The sequence below is a fragment of the Chenopodium quinoa genome, unplaced genomic scaffold (genome assembly GCF_001683475.1).
Source record: "Chenopodium quinoa cultivar QQ74 unplaced genomic scaffold, ASM168347v1, whole genome shotgun sequence".
Classification (NCBI taxonomy): Eukaryota; Viridiplantae; Streptophyta; class Magnoliopsida; order Caryophyllales; family Amaranthaceae; genus Chenopodium; species Chenopodium quinoa.
In genome coordinates, this window is record NW_018742493.1 from 59,078 (window position 1) to 75,752 (window position 16,675).

The 16,675-nt window shown below is 36.6% G+C and overlaps 1 protein-coding gene and 1 long non-coding RNA gene across 2 annotated transcripts; one reads left to right on the forward strand and one right to left on the reverse strand.

Moving 5' to 3' along the window:
- Window positions 1–9,699: 9,699 nt before the first annotated feature.
- On the forward strand, window positions 9,700–11,544 carry LOC110719829. The gene is made up of 2 exons (XR_002511172.1): window positions 9,700–9,994; window positions 11,231–11,544. It is a non-coding gene; the product is annotated as an uncharacterized LOC110719829 (long non-coding RNA).
- A 1,171-nt stretch (window positions 11,545–12,715) lies between these two features.
- Window positions 12,716–16,491, reverse strand: LOC110719830 (protein FAR-RED ELONGATED HYPOCOTYL 3-like). The gene is made up of 3 exons (XM_021898809.1): window positions 16,113–16,491; window positions 14,251–15,662; window positions 12,716–13,521 (listed from the first exon to the last, which is right to left on the reverse strand). The coding sequence occupies exons 2-3, from the start codon at window positions 15,603–15,605 to the stop codon at window positions 12,735–12,737; spliced, it is 2,142 nt and encodes a 713-aa protein (XP_021754501.1). The 5' UTR covers window positions 15,606–15,662; window positions 16,113–16,491; the 3' UTR covers window positions 12,716–12,734.
- Window positions 16,492–16,675: the final 184 nt, after the last annotated feature.

Consider the following 16,675-nt stretch of genomic DNA (forward strand, 5'->3'; position numbering starts at 1 on the left):
CTTGTCATAGCATACATCAAACATCCTATAACTCTAGCATATTTCAGCTGTGAAACTGCATTACCTTCATTAAGTATCAACTTTATGCTAGGATCCATAGGTGTTGAATAAAGAAAAGTCGAACTTTCACTAACATTGAATTTCTTGAGCACTTTCTCAATGTAATGAGATTGTGACAAGATCAACTTCCCATTTTCTCTCTTTATTCTTATGCCTAAGATGAATTCCGCTTCTCCCATGTCTTTCATGGAAAACTGAGAACTAAGGAAGGATTTTGTCATCTCAACTTGTGACAAATCCGTTCCAAAGATCAACATGTCATCTACATATAAACAAATTATGACACTTTGACCATTGTCATCATATTTTCTATACACACATTTGTCAGAATTGTTCAATTTAAAAACATTAGACAACACAACCTCATCAAACTTTTGATCTTGTTTTAGCCCAAACAATGATTTAATTAATTAACTTGCAAACTTTTGCCTCTTGGCCTTCCACAACAAACCTTTCCGGTTGTCGCATATAAACCTCCTCTTTCAAATCTCCATTCAAGAACGCTGTCTTGATATCCATTTGATGGATCACTAGATTTTTAATTGCCGCAAGTGCAATCAACAACCTAATAATTGAGATTCTAGCTACCGGTGCATATGTATCAAAATAATCAATACCAGGTTTTTGTGTAAAACCTTGCGCCACTAATCGGGCCTTGAACTTTTCAACAGTTCTATTAACCCTCAATTTCTTTTTGAAGATCCATTTGCACCCTATTGGTTTAAAATTAGGTGGTAAATTAGCTAACACCCAAGTGTTGTTTTTCATGATGGAATCCATCTCATCATTAATTGCTTCCTTTCAAAATGGAGCATCCCGAGACTTCATAGCCTCATCATAAGTTAAAGGATCATCTTGCACAATAAAAAAATGTATGGATGTTGTGTTGAAAGTTCATCCCTTGATCCTTCAACCAAGTACACATGAAAATCCGGGCCAAAGGATTTTTCTTTCCAAGGCCTTTTACTTCTCCTAGGTTGTGATGATTATGTAGAAGCCTCCTCTAAATTATTTTGGTCATCTACCTCTTGATCAATTAAAACTTGATCAAAACTTTGAGTATCGGTATTTGGAGTAATATCCTTTGGTCTAGGAATTGAAGAAAATCTATTTTCATCAAACAATGCATTCTTAGATTCAATAGTGGTGTGAACCGACCAAAAGTCATTTTGCTCTATTACATAGAACCTATAGGATTTGCTATGTTCCGCATATCCTATAAAAATGCATTCCACTCTTCTTTCACCTAACTTTTTACGTTTAGATTTCGGCACTTTTACAATTGCCCTACAACCCCAAACTTTGAGATGACTCAAGTTTGGTTTCCTTTTATACTATAGCTCATATGGGGTAACATCCTTCCCTTTCATGGGAACACGATTTAACACGTAACAAGCAGTTAAAATGGCTTCACCTCAAAATCCATCACTTAAACCCAAATATGACAACATAGAATTAACCATATCTTCTAGTGTCCTATTCTTCCTTTCCGCTACTCTATTTTGTTGTGGTGTATATGATGCGGTAGTTTCATGTACTAAACCTAAAGATTAGAAATAACTTGGGTCATAGTATTCACCTCCTTCATCGGTTCTTAATCTTTTAATCTTTCCATTAGTTTGCAATTCTACTTCCCTTTTGTAGATTTTAAATTTGTCAAGGGCTTCATCTTTAGAGAACAACAAATAAACATAACAAAACCTTGAAAAATCATCAATAAATGTTACCAAATATTTCTTATTCCCTAAAAAAGGTGTGTTGTGAAAATCACACAAGCCATTATGCACTAAATCAAACAAAGAATTATTTTTCTCAACAACATAAGGAAATGGTTTTCTTGTGATTTTTGTTAACATGTATATCTTGTACTTCTCTATCCTTGGATCAAACATGGGAATTAAATCATACTTAGACATAAAATACAACTTTTTATAATTAACATGACCAAGTCTTAAATTCTATAGAGAAGAATTGTCATTAACAACATACACAACATCATTCAAAGTATTACAAATACTTAATTTAAACATATTGTCACTCATATAACCAAGTCCTACAAATTGACCACCTTTAGACAAAATAAACTTATCTGACTCAAAAACCATTTTAAAACCTAATTGATTCAAGATCGCACCAGATACAAGATTTCTCCTAAGTTCAGGAGCATACAACACATCTCTTAAAATAAGAGATATGCCCGAACTAAAAACTAGTTCAACTTGTCCCTTGCCTAGCACCTTTGCGGTAAAGTTAATGCCCATATAGAGAATCTCTCCATCATCAACTTCCATGAAAGTCTATAACAATGATCTATCTTTGCACACATGCCTCGATGCGCCCGAATCGATATACCACGAACAATCAACCTATACATAATTGATTGCAGAAATCATACACACATAACCCATAAATGAATTAAATGAAATTTGTGCACAAGAGTTACCTTGTTTGTCTTGGGATTGGCTAGCATCGACTTTCCCACCTTGAGTCTTTTTCTTGCTCAATTTCTTCTTCCAGATTGTACAATCCTTCTTAAAATGACCGGGTTTTCCACAAACCCAACAAGCACGTGATTTTGTACCATCACCACTTACGTTAGGCTTCTTACCCTTATTTTTGTTTGAGTCATACCCCCTCTTCCTCTCATTGGACTTTCCACCCTCCACCATGTTAACGGTGGTAGAACTAGGATTTAACTCCTTTTGTCCTTCTTGCACAAGGATTTCTTCCTCAATCCAAATATGGAACTTAATCCCTCAAGATTAATATCTTCTTTTCTATGCTTTAAACCATTCTTAAAGTCTTTCCAAGAGGAAGGCAATTTGTTATTATAGATGACACTATAAAGGTCTCATCAAGATTAATTTCATGTTGCCTAAGACTCCCTAAAATCCTTTGAACCTCATGGTATTGTTCCATGACGGCCTACTGTCAACAAGCTTATAATTGTTAAATTTACTAACAAGGAATTTCTTTCTAGAAGCATCCTCGGCCATATACTTTGACTCTAAGTCTTCCCAAAGCATTTTAGCGGAATCATGAAACAAATAAATATCAAACAACTCATTTTACATACCGTTCAAGATGTGCCCACGACAAATGTAATAGTCATCCTCCCATTTTTGCGTTTCCTAGTGACCTCCAATGCCTCGTTTTCCTCCTCCGTTGGCTTTGGGGAAGTGAGAACATAGGCCACTCCAAGTAAGGTCAACAGAAAATGCATCTTTTTCTGCCATCTTCGAAAATCAACTCATTCAAACTTGTCCAACTTTTGAAAGTTTGATGTCAATTCTTTCACCATTGCCATCTTTGTAGGATAATATTACTTTAATTGGATTGTTGGGGACTGTGGTTACAAGGTCACAAAAATTGCAACGAAATCGGACAAATTAACACTTCGAGGCGTGAACAAAATCACTTTCTCAAAGTAATATTTCTGTTAAGATATATGTGAATATATTTTGTTATTGTATTTTAGTTAAGCATATATTTAGATTGATATGCATATAATTGGTTACCTAAATATATGCCTTGTATTATGCCTTGTACTTGGTATATATTGGAAAGTCAGTGAATGAAATCCCTTGAGGAAAATATTTCATCAATTCTATTATGGTATCAGATTCCTAGGGTTATCTTTACTACTCTTCTTCGATTCTTTTTCCACCTTCCGCAACCCTATTCGGTGGTCTTCACCACTGCTTCTGTTTCATCATCTCTCCACCATGTCAGCCAACAAGAGTTCCTTTCATCCAGCTCTTGCGGTTTCGAACATCCGAAACCATATCTCCATTACCCTTGAGATGGAGAACGTCCAATATTCAACGTGGGCGGAGCTTTTCAAAATTACCGCACGTTCTCATAAGGTCCTTCATCACATTATTCCTCCGGCCGAAGGCAAAGAGAAGGTACCTTTAACTGAGGATGAAAAAGAATTATGGTCGACCCTTGATGCTACGGTGCTTTCATGGATTTATGCTACTATTTCGAATGACCTTTTGCATACCATTATTGAGCCCGATGCTACGGCCATGGAGGCTTGGAATAGGCTTTGTGACATATTCCAAGATAACAAAAATTCTCGTGTGGTAACCCTTGAAGCCGAGTTCTCCACTACCAAAATGGAGAATTTTCCAAATGCATCGGCTTATTGTCAGCGTCTCAAGTCTCTGGCTGACCAATTGAAGAATGTTGGGGCTCCAGTATCGGATAGTAGGCTTGTCACTCAACTAGTTTCGGGTCTCACAAGGGCATACCGAGGTGTCGGTACCGTGATTCGTCAAAGTGATCCTCTGCCGCCGTTCTATCAAGCTCGGTCAATGGTAATATTGGAGGAGGCTGGCTTGGCGAAGGAGGTTGCCACAGGGTCAGAATCTGCGATGGTCACCTCTCACACAGATTTTGACGAGTCGGATTCTACACATTCAAACACCGAACCCAAACCACATCGTGGAAAGCAATCCGGTAACCATAAGCACGGCAAGCGGTCTGGTTCTGGCGGTGGGAGAGGATCCGGCGGCGGAAATCAGGGCCAAGGTCGCGGTGGCGGTGGCCGTGGGGGTCAACAGCAGCAGCAACAAGGTCAGTGGTCTTCGCAATGGGGTACGCAACAACAATGGGGTCCTTTTCCTCCTTGGGCTTGGACGCATGGTTGGGCAACTCCACCTTGTCCTTTTCCAACACAAGGCTGGGCCCAGCAACGTCCTATGGGTCCTAGAGGGCAGCAAACTGGTGTCCTTGGCCCACGACCTCAACATGCCTACATGGGCTCTACAGTTGGGCAGTCCACTCCATATGCTCCAACAGATATTGAGTCTGCAATGCACACGATGTCCCTAAATCCGCCCGATCCGTCTTGGTACATGGATACCGGAGCCACTTCTCACATGACATCCTCTAATGGTAATTTCTCGTCTTATTTTCATTTGAGCAATCATAATAGTGGTATTATTGTTGGTAATGGTCAAATTATTCCAATTCATGGTTATAGTCACACTTCATTGCCCTCCCCTAGCCCTCCCTTATCCCTTAAAAATGTCCTACATGCACCCAAAATTGTTAAAAATCTGATTTCTGTCCGCAAATTTACTACTGATAATTCTGTGACGGTAGAATTTGATCCTTTTGGGTTTTCTGTGAAGGATTTTCAGACGAGGGTGCCAATAATGAGATGTGAAAGTCGGGGCGACCTTTATCCTCTTACCACTTCTATCAACAATCAAGCTTTTCCGTCATCTTTTGCAGCCATCTCCTCCTCACTTTGGCATGATCGTTTAGGTCATCCAGGGGCTCCTATTTTGGATGTTCTTAGACGTAATAAAAGCATTGATTGTAATAAACTCTCTAGTTCTAGCATTTGTCGATCTTGTGTTTTTGGGAAACATGTTAAGTTGTCGTTTGTTCTTTCTAGTTCGAGTACTTTTTTGCCATTTGATATTATTCATAGTGATCTTTGGACATCTCCCGTATTGAGCTCCATGGGGCATAAATATTATGTTTTGTTATTGGATGATTATTCTAATTTCCTATGGACTTTTCCATTAGCTAGGAAATCAGATGTGTTTGATAAATTTTTTGGAGTTCAAAGCTCATATCCTTAACCAATTTGAGCGTAATATTAAAAATGTCCAATGTGATAATGGGAGGGAATTTGACAATGGTCCGTTTTGGGAATTTTGTAAGAAAAATGGCATGTCCTTCCGTCTTTCTTGCCCTCATACCTCTTCTCAAAATGGAAAAGCCGAAAGGAAAATTCGAACTATAAATAATGTCACTCGAACTTTATTAGCACATGCCTCTCTTCCACCTTCTTTTTGGCATCATGCGTTACAAATGGCTACTTATCTTCTTAATGTGATTCCTAGCAAGTTATTAGGAAACCTCTCCCCTCTTCAAATTCTATATCAACGGGTTCCCTCTTACGCTCACATCCGGGTTTTTGGTTGTTTGTGTTATCCTTTAATTCCTTCAACTACAATCCACAAATTGCAACCACGATCAACACCTTGTGTATTTTTGGGTTATCCTACTAATCACCATGGTTACAAATGTTATGATTTATCATCAAACAAAAATATAATTTGTCGCCATGTGATATTTGATGAGCATGTGTTTCCTTTTTCACAAATGCATTCCCCATCCCAGTCCTCGTATGATTTCTTATGTGGTGATTTGTCTCCTTATACATTACATCATATACAACATCATGTTGCTTCTGATTCGTCCAAGCAACAATCCATGCAAGCACCACATTCTCCATCATCTACTGTTGGCTCCATTCCCACGCATGAGAGCCCAACATCCTCTCCTATTCCAAGCCCAGCCCACACGAGTCCAAGTCATAGTGCTCCCTCTGCTGGCCCAGCTCTTACCTCACCACCTAGTCTAAGCCCATCTCCACCCTCTAGCCCAACACCAGCAACCCAGACTCTAGCACCTACTCCTCTCATCTCCAAACAGCCCACTATGGTCACAAGAAGCCAACGGGGTATTTTTAAACCCAACAAAAAATATGACCATGCATATGCTACTAAGGTTACACGGTCACCACTACCTCGTAACCCAGTAGAAGCTCTTCGTGACCCGAATTGGAAATTGTCCATGGATGATGAATATGATGCTCTTACTAAAAATAAGACGTGGGAGTTAATCAAAGATCGTAAATAACAAACTTTTGTTCTTACTCATCCTTTGTCTTTCTTAGTTAGCCACACCTTAACCAATGCTTATTAAGAAAAACAAACATAAAATTAATCTCCAATATTCTAAATTAATCTACAAATCCTGGTCAAACGTTTATTATTGGTCCCTAACTAGTTCACTAGATTATGAATTAAAGATCCTTTTTCTATGTTCAAATTCTTCTAAGTGTATGTGATTTTCTCGTTTTGTGTTTAAAAAGTCATATAAATCCATTGAATATATATAGAATTTCTTGTAAAAGTTGGATATATTCACACTAATTTTACTTTACGTATAAATCATAATTTGTAGTCAAACAAGCATGATAAATAGTGCAAAAGTACAGTTGTTGCAATATTACTAGAACGAAGGAAGTAATACGTAGATAATTTCAATTTGATATGTATACGGCTTACAAAGATATCGTATAGGTTTGAAGCTTGAACTCTATGTAGAATGCCTTGAACCTATATATTATCAAATGGATGGAGTGAGCTCAAAAAAAAAAAAAAAAAAAAAAAACTTATACTATTATGAGTCATGTTTAATTGGCTTTTAATAAGTAGCTCAATTTAGTATGGTTAGATAATATTAAAATATGAAACCAATTATATAGGCTTGAGCTAATGTTAAATCTAATTTGATAGCTTAATAAGTACCAACTGTAATACATAATCCTTAGCCTTTTTCTCTTCAAACTTTATTTTGATGTTGAAATAATGGTTAAAACTCCCAACCATTGTGTATGTAACATATATACATACATCGACCAATATGGGTCGATAAGTATTAGTACAGTGTAATTACTGTTATTTCATGTTCTCTACAAATTATTAAATTATACAATTTCAAAAATATAAAGAAAAAGATGGTACAAGCGTTTATTCAACACAAATTAACTAGGAAAAAGAAATCAATACTTAAACTCTCAGAATAGCTTTCCACATGTTTTTCTTTTGGTAGTTCAAATGATTCCATCATTGATTGATTTATTTATTTATTTATTTTTATTTTAGGTAGGTTTTGTTTTCTCATTAGTCATTATTTGATGAATTAATAAGTTGAAGTAGGGATCAAAGTTGTTGGGTTTCTTGGGTATTATAGTTTGGGAGATTCAGTATTGTTATTACTAAATAAATTGGTTAATCACACGTGAGTCTATAAAAACTACGAATTATAAAATTGATTTGTATTATAGGCCCCTACTTCAAATGTGAGTATGTAGAAATGACTAATTGGCAAAGTGATCTAATAATATGGATTAAACAGTATTTTGATCCTTTATTTTATTGACATCACATAATTTCTGATTATTTAAAAAAAAAAAAAAAAAAATTAGAATTTTGACCTCAATTCTCACGATTTCTTTGGTCCAAGAGATTGATTGATTGATTGAATTTCCTACTTTAAGGTTGAAAGGTGTAATTTTCCTATTAGACCAATCTTAATTAATGTCTTTGAAGGATAGTGATATTTTTTTTTTTTCCTTCTAATCCTTCGTTTGCTATAATGGGCCGTTGTGGGTGTAAGGCAATATCACTTATTGTATCTTTTCTTTATTGGGCCTAGTTGTAGTTATTTGGGCTTATTGCTGACTTCCATGTTGGACCGTAAACCTAGACAACCATGAACCATCTTTGTGATGAACTGATTATATTGCTCAGTTTGCTCATGTAACTGGGTAGGTTGTTCAAGAAATAGGTTTTTTTTTCTGTTTTTTTTTGGTACATAAGATGAAGAGTCCTAGTAGGATGAAATCCCTCACGACTTCACTAGTCAACACAACCTAGGTTAACGGATTTGACAATTTGGGAGAGTGGGGAAAAAGGTAAGGGAATCCCTTCCGTGATTACCCTTTGTGAGGATTGAACCTTCAACCTGATGTTGGAAGGTACTCTCAATTCTACTAAGTCGAGGTTAACTTGGTCTAAGAAACAGAAATTGGATGTCTAGCAATTATGGAGTAATTTGCTTTCTACGTAGTACTTTTGTTGGTTCTTAGACTTTTTACACATAGGATAGCCAAGATTGACACAAATGAAAAGGTGAAAATAGTTAGTTTATAAAACTAGTTGCATTCATCATAATATATGTTCATAGCAATATAAGTATCTTTTTCAAAATACTTCGTATATAATAAACTAATACGGAGTATCGGCCGTACGTATTTTGTCTTCACAAATTTTCACTTAGCTTTAGTGGAGTTCTTAATTAGTATTGGCAATAAAAGCTTTATGAAATTATCCACTTTGGACCAAATATATCATTCCATTTGTCTTAGAAAACCCAAATTCTAAACCTTTTCTTTTATGGTTAGAAATCTCAACTCCAATACACGCAATTGCGATATGAGGCACAAACTACAATCATTTTCATGAAGTAGATGTCATAACATTTGAAAATGCAATATGAACATTTAAAATATGACCATCTTTATAAGTTGCGGAGCAGTAATTTGAAAATGATATACATATCGAGTGATTGTGAGCAATACAAATCATATAATGAAGACACTATGTTAATTTTGTAAACCCTAAAACATAATTCAAAAAAATACAAAAAGAAATCATAATAAAGATTCAAGCTAAGAATGCAAAAATTGAGTACTATATATCATTAATGTAATCGGTCAAAATAAATAAGGAGTACAGGTTTGGCTCATCAAACTAATTTTATCTTATTATTATAAAATTTCCAAACACAAATTTGAGATCTGACAATCGACCGTTCATGGCTTGGTGAGTGATTTTTCACAAAATGTGCTCAATCATAATTCATCAAGATGTGACAAATTTTATATTTTTCTTATCTTCATAAATTCATTAATTTATTTTGTAGGACCCCCATTCATCTCAGAGATGAACGTTTGGTGTTTATCTCGGGGGTTTATTCGTCATTTCGCAATTATGACTAAGGGTATAATTGGAATATTAAAGTTAACAGAAGGTGACTCAGAAACGGCTGTTTTTATTGAACGTTATCCTCGACCAAAGTAGACTAATGGAAACCTAGGAGAGAGAATGTGACATACGAAATGTTGATGTTCATTCATGGTGATAGTTGAGATAAAAGAGGCGAGTGTAGAGGTGGATCGAGAACAAAGGGTCGCAGAATCCGGCAACCCGTGATGATCACTTTTCCGGCCTTGTTACCAGAAGGGGGATGTTGCTGTATGGTCTCCGAGCAAGTTAGGTGGGTCTCCGTGTTGGTAACCCGGAAACGTGGTCGATATCTTTGTATTTGATGACTGGCTGTAAGTAGTAATTGCGTTTGTTATATTTAATTCACATTTTAACGTTCTAGCCTTTTAATAATTAGTCCCGACTGAGTGTTGTTGAGCTTGCTTATCTGTTTGTCGAAGCTCAACGAATGTCCTGCATGAATTGAATGTTCCTAAATTATGAATTGAATTGTGCTAATTAACCAATTGATTGTCCCGCTAATTAATGAATTGATTGTTTACTAAGTTATGTTGAGGTTGTTAAATAGAAGCGACTGAGTTATGCTGAGCTTCCTAATATGCTTATAGAATCAATCGATTGTCCTGCAATTTGAACAATTGAATGTTGGTTAATTAGGAATTGAATTCGGCAAATTTAAATTTAACAATTGAATTTTGCTACCAATTGATTGTCCTGCTAATCAATGAATTGATTGTATGAATATGTGTTGCTATACTGCTAATTATGCAATTGATTGTTATTTTGATTAGTATGTATTTTCTTTGCATAAATGGTTACTTTGTATTAATGTTATTGAGTTATGCCTGACTTTGCCTATCTGAGCATCTTCACTTTGCAGTATGTGTCCAGGTTTTAGGACCCTTATTCTTTTTTTTTGAAGAAACATTGAATCTTACTATATAGGAAAATAGTCAATATAGTTGCCTTGTGACCAGTCATATTCTTTAATCTAATTTATGAATCTTTGCGAGGGAATTTTAGGTAACATCTTCTGATTTTCATGCTTGAGTTGATTTTGTTTGCAATTCATCGTACAATGTCAGATGAAGTGTTGGGGATTCTATTTTGAAATTCCTGGTTCTTTGGTTCATTGGTTTACATTCCTGGGTCTTTATTGTGCTATTTTCGTATTTAACCATTTGAAACTCTCTGTTTTGGAGAGCGTTTCTTTAAATTTTGACATGTTGACCATTCTACATTTTAGAACGTCTGGTCTCATCTTCCTTTTGTACCTAGCCCATTGTCGAGGTCTTCATGTAGGTGATTATGACTATTCCAATCCCTTTATCTTATGTTGTCGATTGAAGCTATCGTAGATTAACAAGCTGAGTAAATTATGTGCAGTTAATTCACATAGGAGAATGTCTTCCTTGCAGTTAATTCACATAGGAGAATGTGTTCCTTGGATGATGGGTCTGGTATAAGGTGGTATGCGTTATCTAATTTTCAAGTTTTAGTCAGAGGTAGTGGTTAAATTATGAACTTGTTTCTACATGTGATGGTGCGAACTTATTTGGTGAATACAGGTTAGTAATGGATCTAGGCAACCGCATATGAAAGGGCTGCATACTGGATTAAATGGAAATTTTTTTTTTATTGATTGTGTTGTTTAATTGATTGATTGGTTGATGTTGCTTTACTTGTTTGATACCCTTGAACCCTATTTTGTCCTAGGGTTTATCAGCTACAAACCCTTTACTCCTCTTTGTTCATATTCAATTGTAGATTAACTAATTGTGGAACTTACAATGTGTAGATATCATTCTATTGGGAGAAATGTCTGTAGTTTAATATGATATTGTTGCTGAATTTCACAATTGATGTTTATTTTGTTGTCGAATTTGAGTAGATATCATTCTATTGGGAGAAATGTCTGTAGTTTAATATGCTTGACCACATCAATGGTTTAACCTTATTCGTTAGAGAATTTATTGTCCACACTATATTGCTAGATCTGCGTATGTCTAATTGATTAGGAAGGGGTTTTAGAGCAGGTGTGATCAAGGAGATCCAATTTTACTTTATTAACAATCCATAGTTTTGGCAACATTTTTGAGTTTTTGATGTTCCACGCCTGATGAGTTATAGAAGGCACTCTATAGAAATGTTTAATTCAGTATTGAACCCGGAAATTAACCTAGTAACGCTCCTTTCTGCACTGTTAGCTGTTATAATAAATAAAAAGGTCTTATACTTGGATCTCAATAAAGTACTATTCCTTTTAACAGTTATAGTACTAAGAATGAACACAATAGCAACTTTATCTGGGGCTGAGAGTGAGGGGAAAAAGGTTTTTCATGGTAGGAATATAAGATGCTTCTTGGAGTCTTAGGAGGCATGATTATCGTGAAGTATTGGAGTTGGGGCGATGGAATACGGTTGAGGCGAGCAGCTGGGATTATTCTGTCAGGTTTACTTTGTCTTGTGGTTATATGAAAGGTCTCAATGATGCGCGAAGAGTATGTAGAAATTGCTGGTCTTGTGTGCTGTGGAAAACACTCTAGGCACCATACTGGTGGGGCTGTTGGATTATGCTCCCTTGTATGTATCCTAAATAACTACATTTATGGCTCTAATTTCAAAGGTACGGTTTTTGATTACTTCTTCATCAAATGTGTGATGGTGTCATTATAAGAGTGCATTATTGTGGGGAATATTTTCAAGCCTTTAAAATCCCACTAGCTTGAACCCCACTGTGATCATACACTAAAGTACGGTGGCGTCCAAAAGGGAAAAAGATAGAGCAAAAGAGTCGCCAACAAGTTTTTAAGGAACTTGTAAACCGTTCACGAGGTGAAGGTTACACCCCTTAACGATCCAAAAGATCGTCAACTCCATAAGGTCATGAACCAAATAAGGGTTCGGGGATGAAGGTACAAATCCAACCTAAAAGAGATTGAACCTGCCCTAATAATAGACCTCTACTTTATTCTGCTCGTATTCATGTGCGCTTTCTGACTAACATACAATCAATAGGATTAACCCTAAACCTGTTTAATCTATGTTGGTTGAATTTAATTCACAAATAAATTACGCGGTTTGACTCGGGTCATGATATGCCACTTTTACACGTGTGTGCCTCCGCATCACATCTTTGCGCCACCGATCAAGTACATATTTCGATGGTATTTCATTCACCAAATTTTCATCAAAAACTCTAATGATATGCTTGCAAAGAATCCCATCCTTTTCAAATTTCCTGCAATCACATGTTATGTCTTTGGTAACGGGATTAAATACCAGAGAGTACAACCTCCGATGATCAGTGATTATTTCTTCATTTGATCCTTCCGGAATAATCCATACTCGATCTGAAAGCAGATACTGAATTTCAACGTCACTTATCACAGTCTCAGATTTAGGAACTACGTACAACATTCTAGCACATTCTCTTTGCACTTCTTGGAACTTCGCATCAGTGTAAATTTGTTGGAAGTATCTCTCTGCTCTGAACCCACTCACAAGCCGTCTTATGTATTTTGCATCCCTTGCATCTGCATCGGTCTCATCACCAACCCTCTTCTTCATTGCAGCTGAGTACTTTTCGGGGAACTCGCACAACCTTGTTTTACGGGTGACAAACCCATCAAAAAACCTGTTGATGCTCTCAACCCTCTGCGTAGTTTTCATACCGGCCCAAAAGAACTCTTTCATCCAAGCTGGCACCCACATGTGCCGCTCTACAAACAATTCTTGAAGCCATTCATTGTCCTCCAAACCATACTTCTTCATTGCTTCACACCATCGGGTCTGGAATTCTACGGTAGTGAAACTATCGTAAACAATATTCTTCAACGGGCTCTTGAAATCATTGTACCTGTTTGCTTCAAAGTGTTACTGACCTCCATACACTTGTAGCCTTAAATACATATAGCAATTTTTTCAAGGACCAGGAGTTTACAAAAGCGCTCAGCATTTAAATGTAGAAAAATAGGCATTATTCACTTATACTAAAGCACTGAATATATCTAATCAGTTCAAGATCAGCAACATACAAGTTATCCATAAAATTATTTAAGACGCATAAAAAATGTCATATCAGATAAAGTTAAATTTCAGAAGACTTCAGAATCAGGATATGGATATGCCGTGAATCAATATAATACCCTACTCCTACAAAAAAACCCCATCCTCATTTTACACCAGAGCATTGCTCCCAAAGCCTCATATAGAGCTACACTCCTTCTGTTTAAGCTTATAAAGATAGACATGTTGTGCCATCTAAATGGCCATCTCATATACACCTAAATGGCAACAGATATTATCAATTACACCATAGCAGGTACTGACTCTCTTGATACATAGCAGGTATCAATTATAACACCATTTCACTGACAAATATGGCAACATCATACTGCACACAACACAACAAAAATAATAGCAGAAAACTTAAATGGAAACAAACATACCAATATGATATTGCAAACAACACAACAAAACAACCACAAAACAGGTGAAGATTCTTCAGAACAAAACAAAAAGAAATCTGAAAAGTTTCATTATAAACACAAAAACAATTTTAATAAAACCAATCTAGAAAACTTACATGGCACACCTCCCAAGTTTGTCAGGAAATTTCCGGAGAATATGCCATATGCACCATCGATGGCGTGTATTAGGCATGACTTCAACTAATGGCTTCCTCATAGCAGGGGCTTGGTCAGTTAGGATGGCAAGAGGGGCTTTATTGCCCATGCACAACAACCATTGTTTAAATAACCATCGAAAAGTATCACAATCTTCATGAGAAACTAGGGCACAACCTAATAAGATCGACTGGCCATGGTGATTGACTCCTACAAAATTAGCAAATGGTAGCTCATACTCATTTGTGAGATACGTGGCATCAAAGCAAACGACGTCACCGAAGTCTTCATAAGCTACACGGCTTCGAGCATCAACCCACATGACGTCCTTTAAACGACCTTTATCGTCCAACTTATGTGCATGGTAAAAATTCTGATTATCGGCTTGCATGGAATCAAAGTAAGCCATCATGGCTTGAGCATCTCCACCGGCCATCTTAAGCCGCCGTTGTTTGTAAACCTCATGCTGCATATCCTTCACATTAGGCAAATTAGGATTTTCCGTGCCTAAACATCGACGTAATACACTCACAGGTACACCCACCTCATAATAATTCACCAACCGCTTGCGAACAGTGGAGGTCATCTTCTTCATACGGTACTCTTTCACTAAATTTGCCATACTTGGACACAGATCATGATTATGCTCCAACTCCACTCTTTGCAACACCCAAAGCCCTTCACGATTCACACTTCCATATACCCTAGCTTTACAATAACATTTTTTAGATTTCCTTTTCCCACGTGATAGCTCTGCCTCCCCTATTACACCATTCACATTTCCTCCACAACCGCCAACATCCATTTGCTTCGCCCTTTTCTTAGCCTCTCGCTTCGCCCTCATATCCGGTGCACCATAACATTCACACTTCCAAGTGATTCCCCTTCTCTCTTTACTAGTAGTATATGATCCTTGAACCCGGCTAACCCCAAAGCCACACTCCTCAGCATATAGTTTGTAATAACACTCAATATCCTTCCATCCTTTAAAAACCATTCCGACCTTTGGAGGTTCAATAGAGGTGCCTTCAATCACATCATTTGTTGACACTGTTGTATTTAAGGTCTCTACACTCTCAACTGGGGAACCTTGATGGTTTTGACTACAAGAGTTGTCATTGATACATGGTAAAGGAGAATTGTATTCAACGGTCTGTGAGAGGGATATATTATCCAAGTTCTCTTCATCCAAAGTAATATTGCCTTCATTTTCATTATCATCTACACATATCTCCATCAACGTACCAATATCATCACACCCCACCCCTCCTAAGGGACTAAATCTGTCTGCATCCATTTCAAAATTCTCATCCATTACCCACAGCTACCAATGACCACCAACAGCAGAATTTAACACATAACTAACTGCAAACTATATAAAACACATATTATGTATCATCAACTACAGCAGTTTATAGAATAATGCAATATCAGTAAAGACAGTAATCAAACACATAGGAAACACATATAGGCCCAAAAATTCAGAAATAAACCTAATCAAAATCGCATTACCAAAAATTCAGAATTTAATTCACATTACCAAAATTTCAGAATTCTTTCACATTACCAAAATTTTCAGAATCAATTCAGAATTCAGTTCACCCAAACTGCATTACAAATAATTCAGAAAACAATTCAGAAATGAAGTCACCCATATAGCAATCAGAATTCATAATTCATACAATAACAATTAGAAGAATATACCACTACACAGGTCGCAAATCAAAGGTTACGACCAATTCACACTACAAATTGTCGAAATTAAATTAGCAACGGCGATATTAACTACGTACACCTCAACTACTGAGGACATTGAGCTTACCTTTATAAGTGACAACACCTTGCATCCAGGCCGAACATCAACGAATGAATTCGTCTGAAGGGCAGTGGGAGACCAAAGTTTACGAATCCTCCATAGATCCAAGCTCCGGACAGCTTACCCTTCGCTACTTTCTGGGTGGGTTTAGTTTGGTGAAGAAAACAAAGAGAGAAGGGCAACAGCGAACAGGGCAAGCTCGATTAGAAAAGTTTCTGGTGTTTTGCTTGTTTTCCAGCAACTACCCCTCCGTTAAATGGTCATGTAACGTCGTCAATTCACTAAAATAAGGACCCCACCTCTTGGTATTTAAAAATATTAAAATATGCTTATGTGGCTTGTGTGATAAATGAGAATTGATATCTCTGAGATGAACTCGAAATCGCCGATTTTGTATATCCCAATAAATGAAAAATGGGCCTACAATTTAAACACTAAGATCTGGAAATACCCTTCTGACATACCAATGAAATAATTATAAAAAATTTGTCACAAGTCACAAGCCACAAGCCACAAGCTAAGTGTTATGTTTAAATCTATGATGATAATTGATGCCCCCACATTAATAA

What these genes read in the sequence shown, in the direction of transcription:
- LOC110719830 (XM_021898809.1), bottom strand. Translation starts at nt 15,605, where the DNA reads ATGGATGAGAATTTTGAAATGGATGCAGACAGATTTAGTCCCTTAGGA. An exon ending in AAACTTGGGAGGTGTGCCAT is followed by an intron (nt 13,522 to 14,250) that starts GTAAGTTTTCTA and finishes TGAAGCAAACAG; the next exon opens with GTACAATGATTTCAAGAGCC.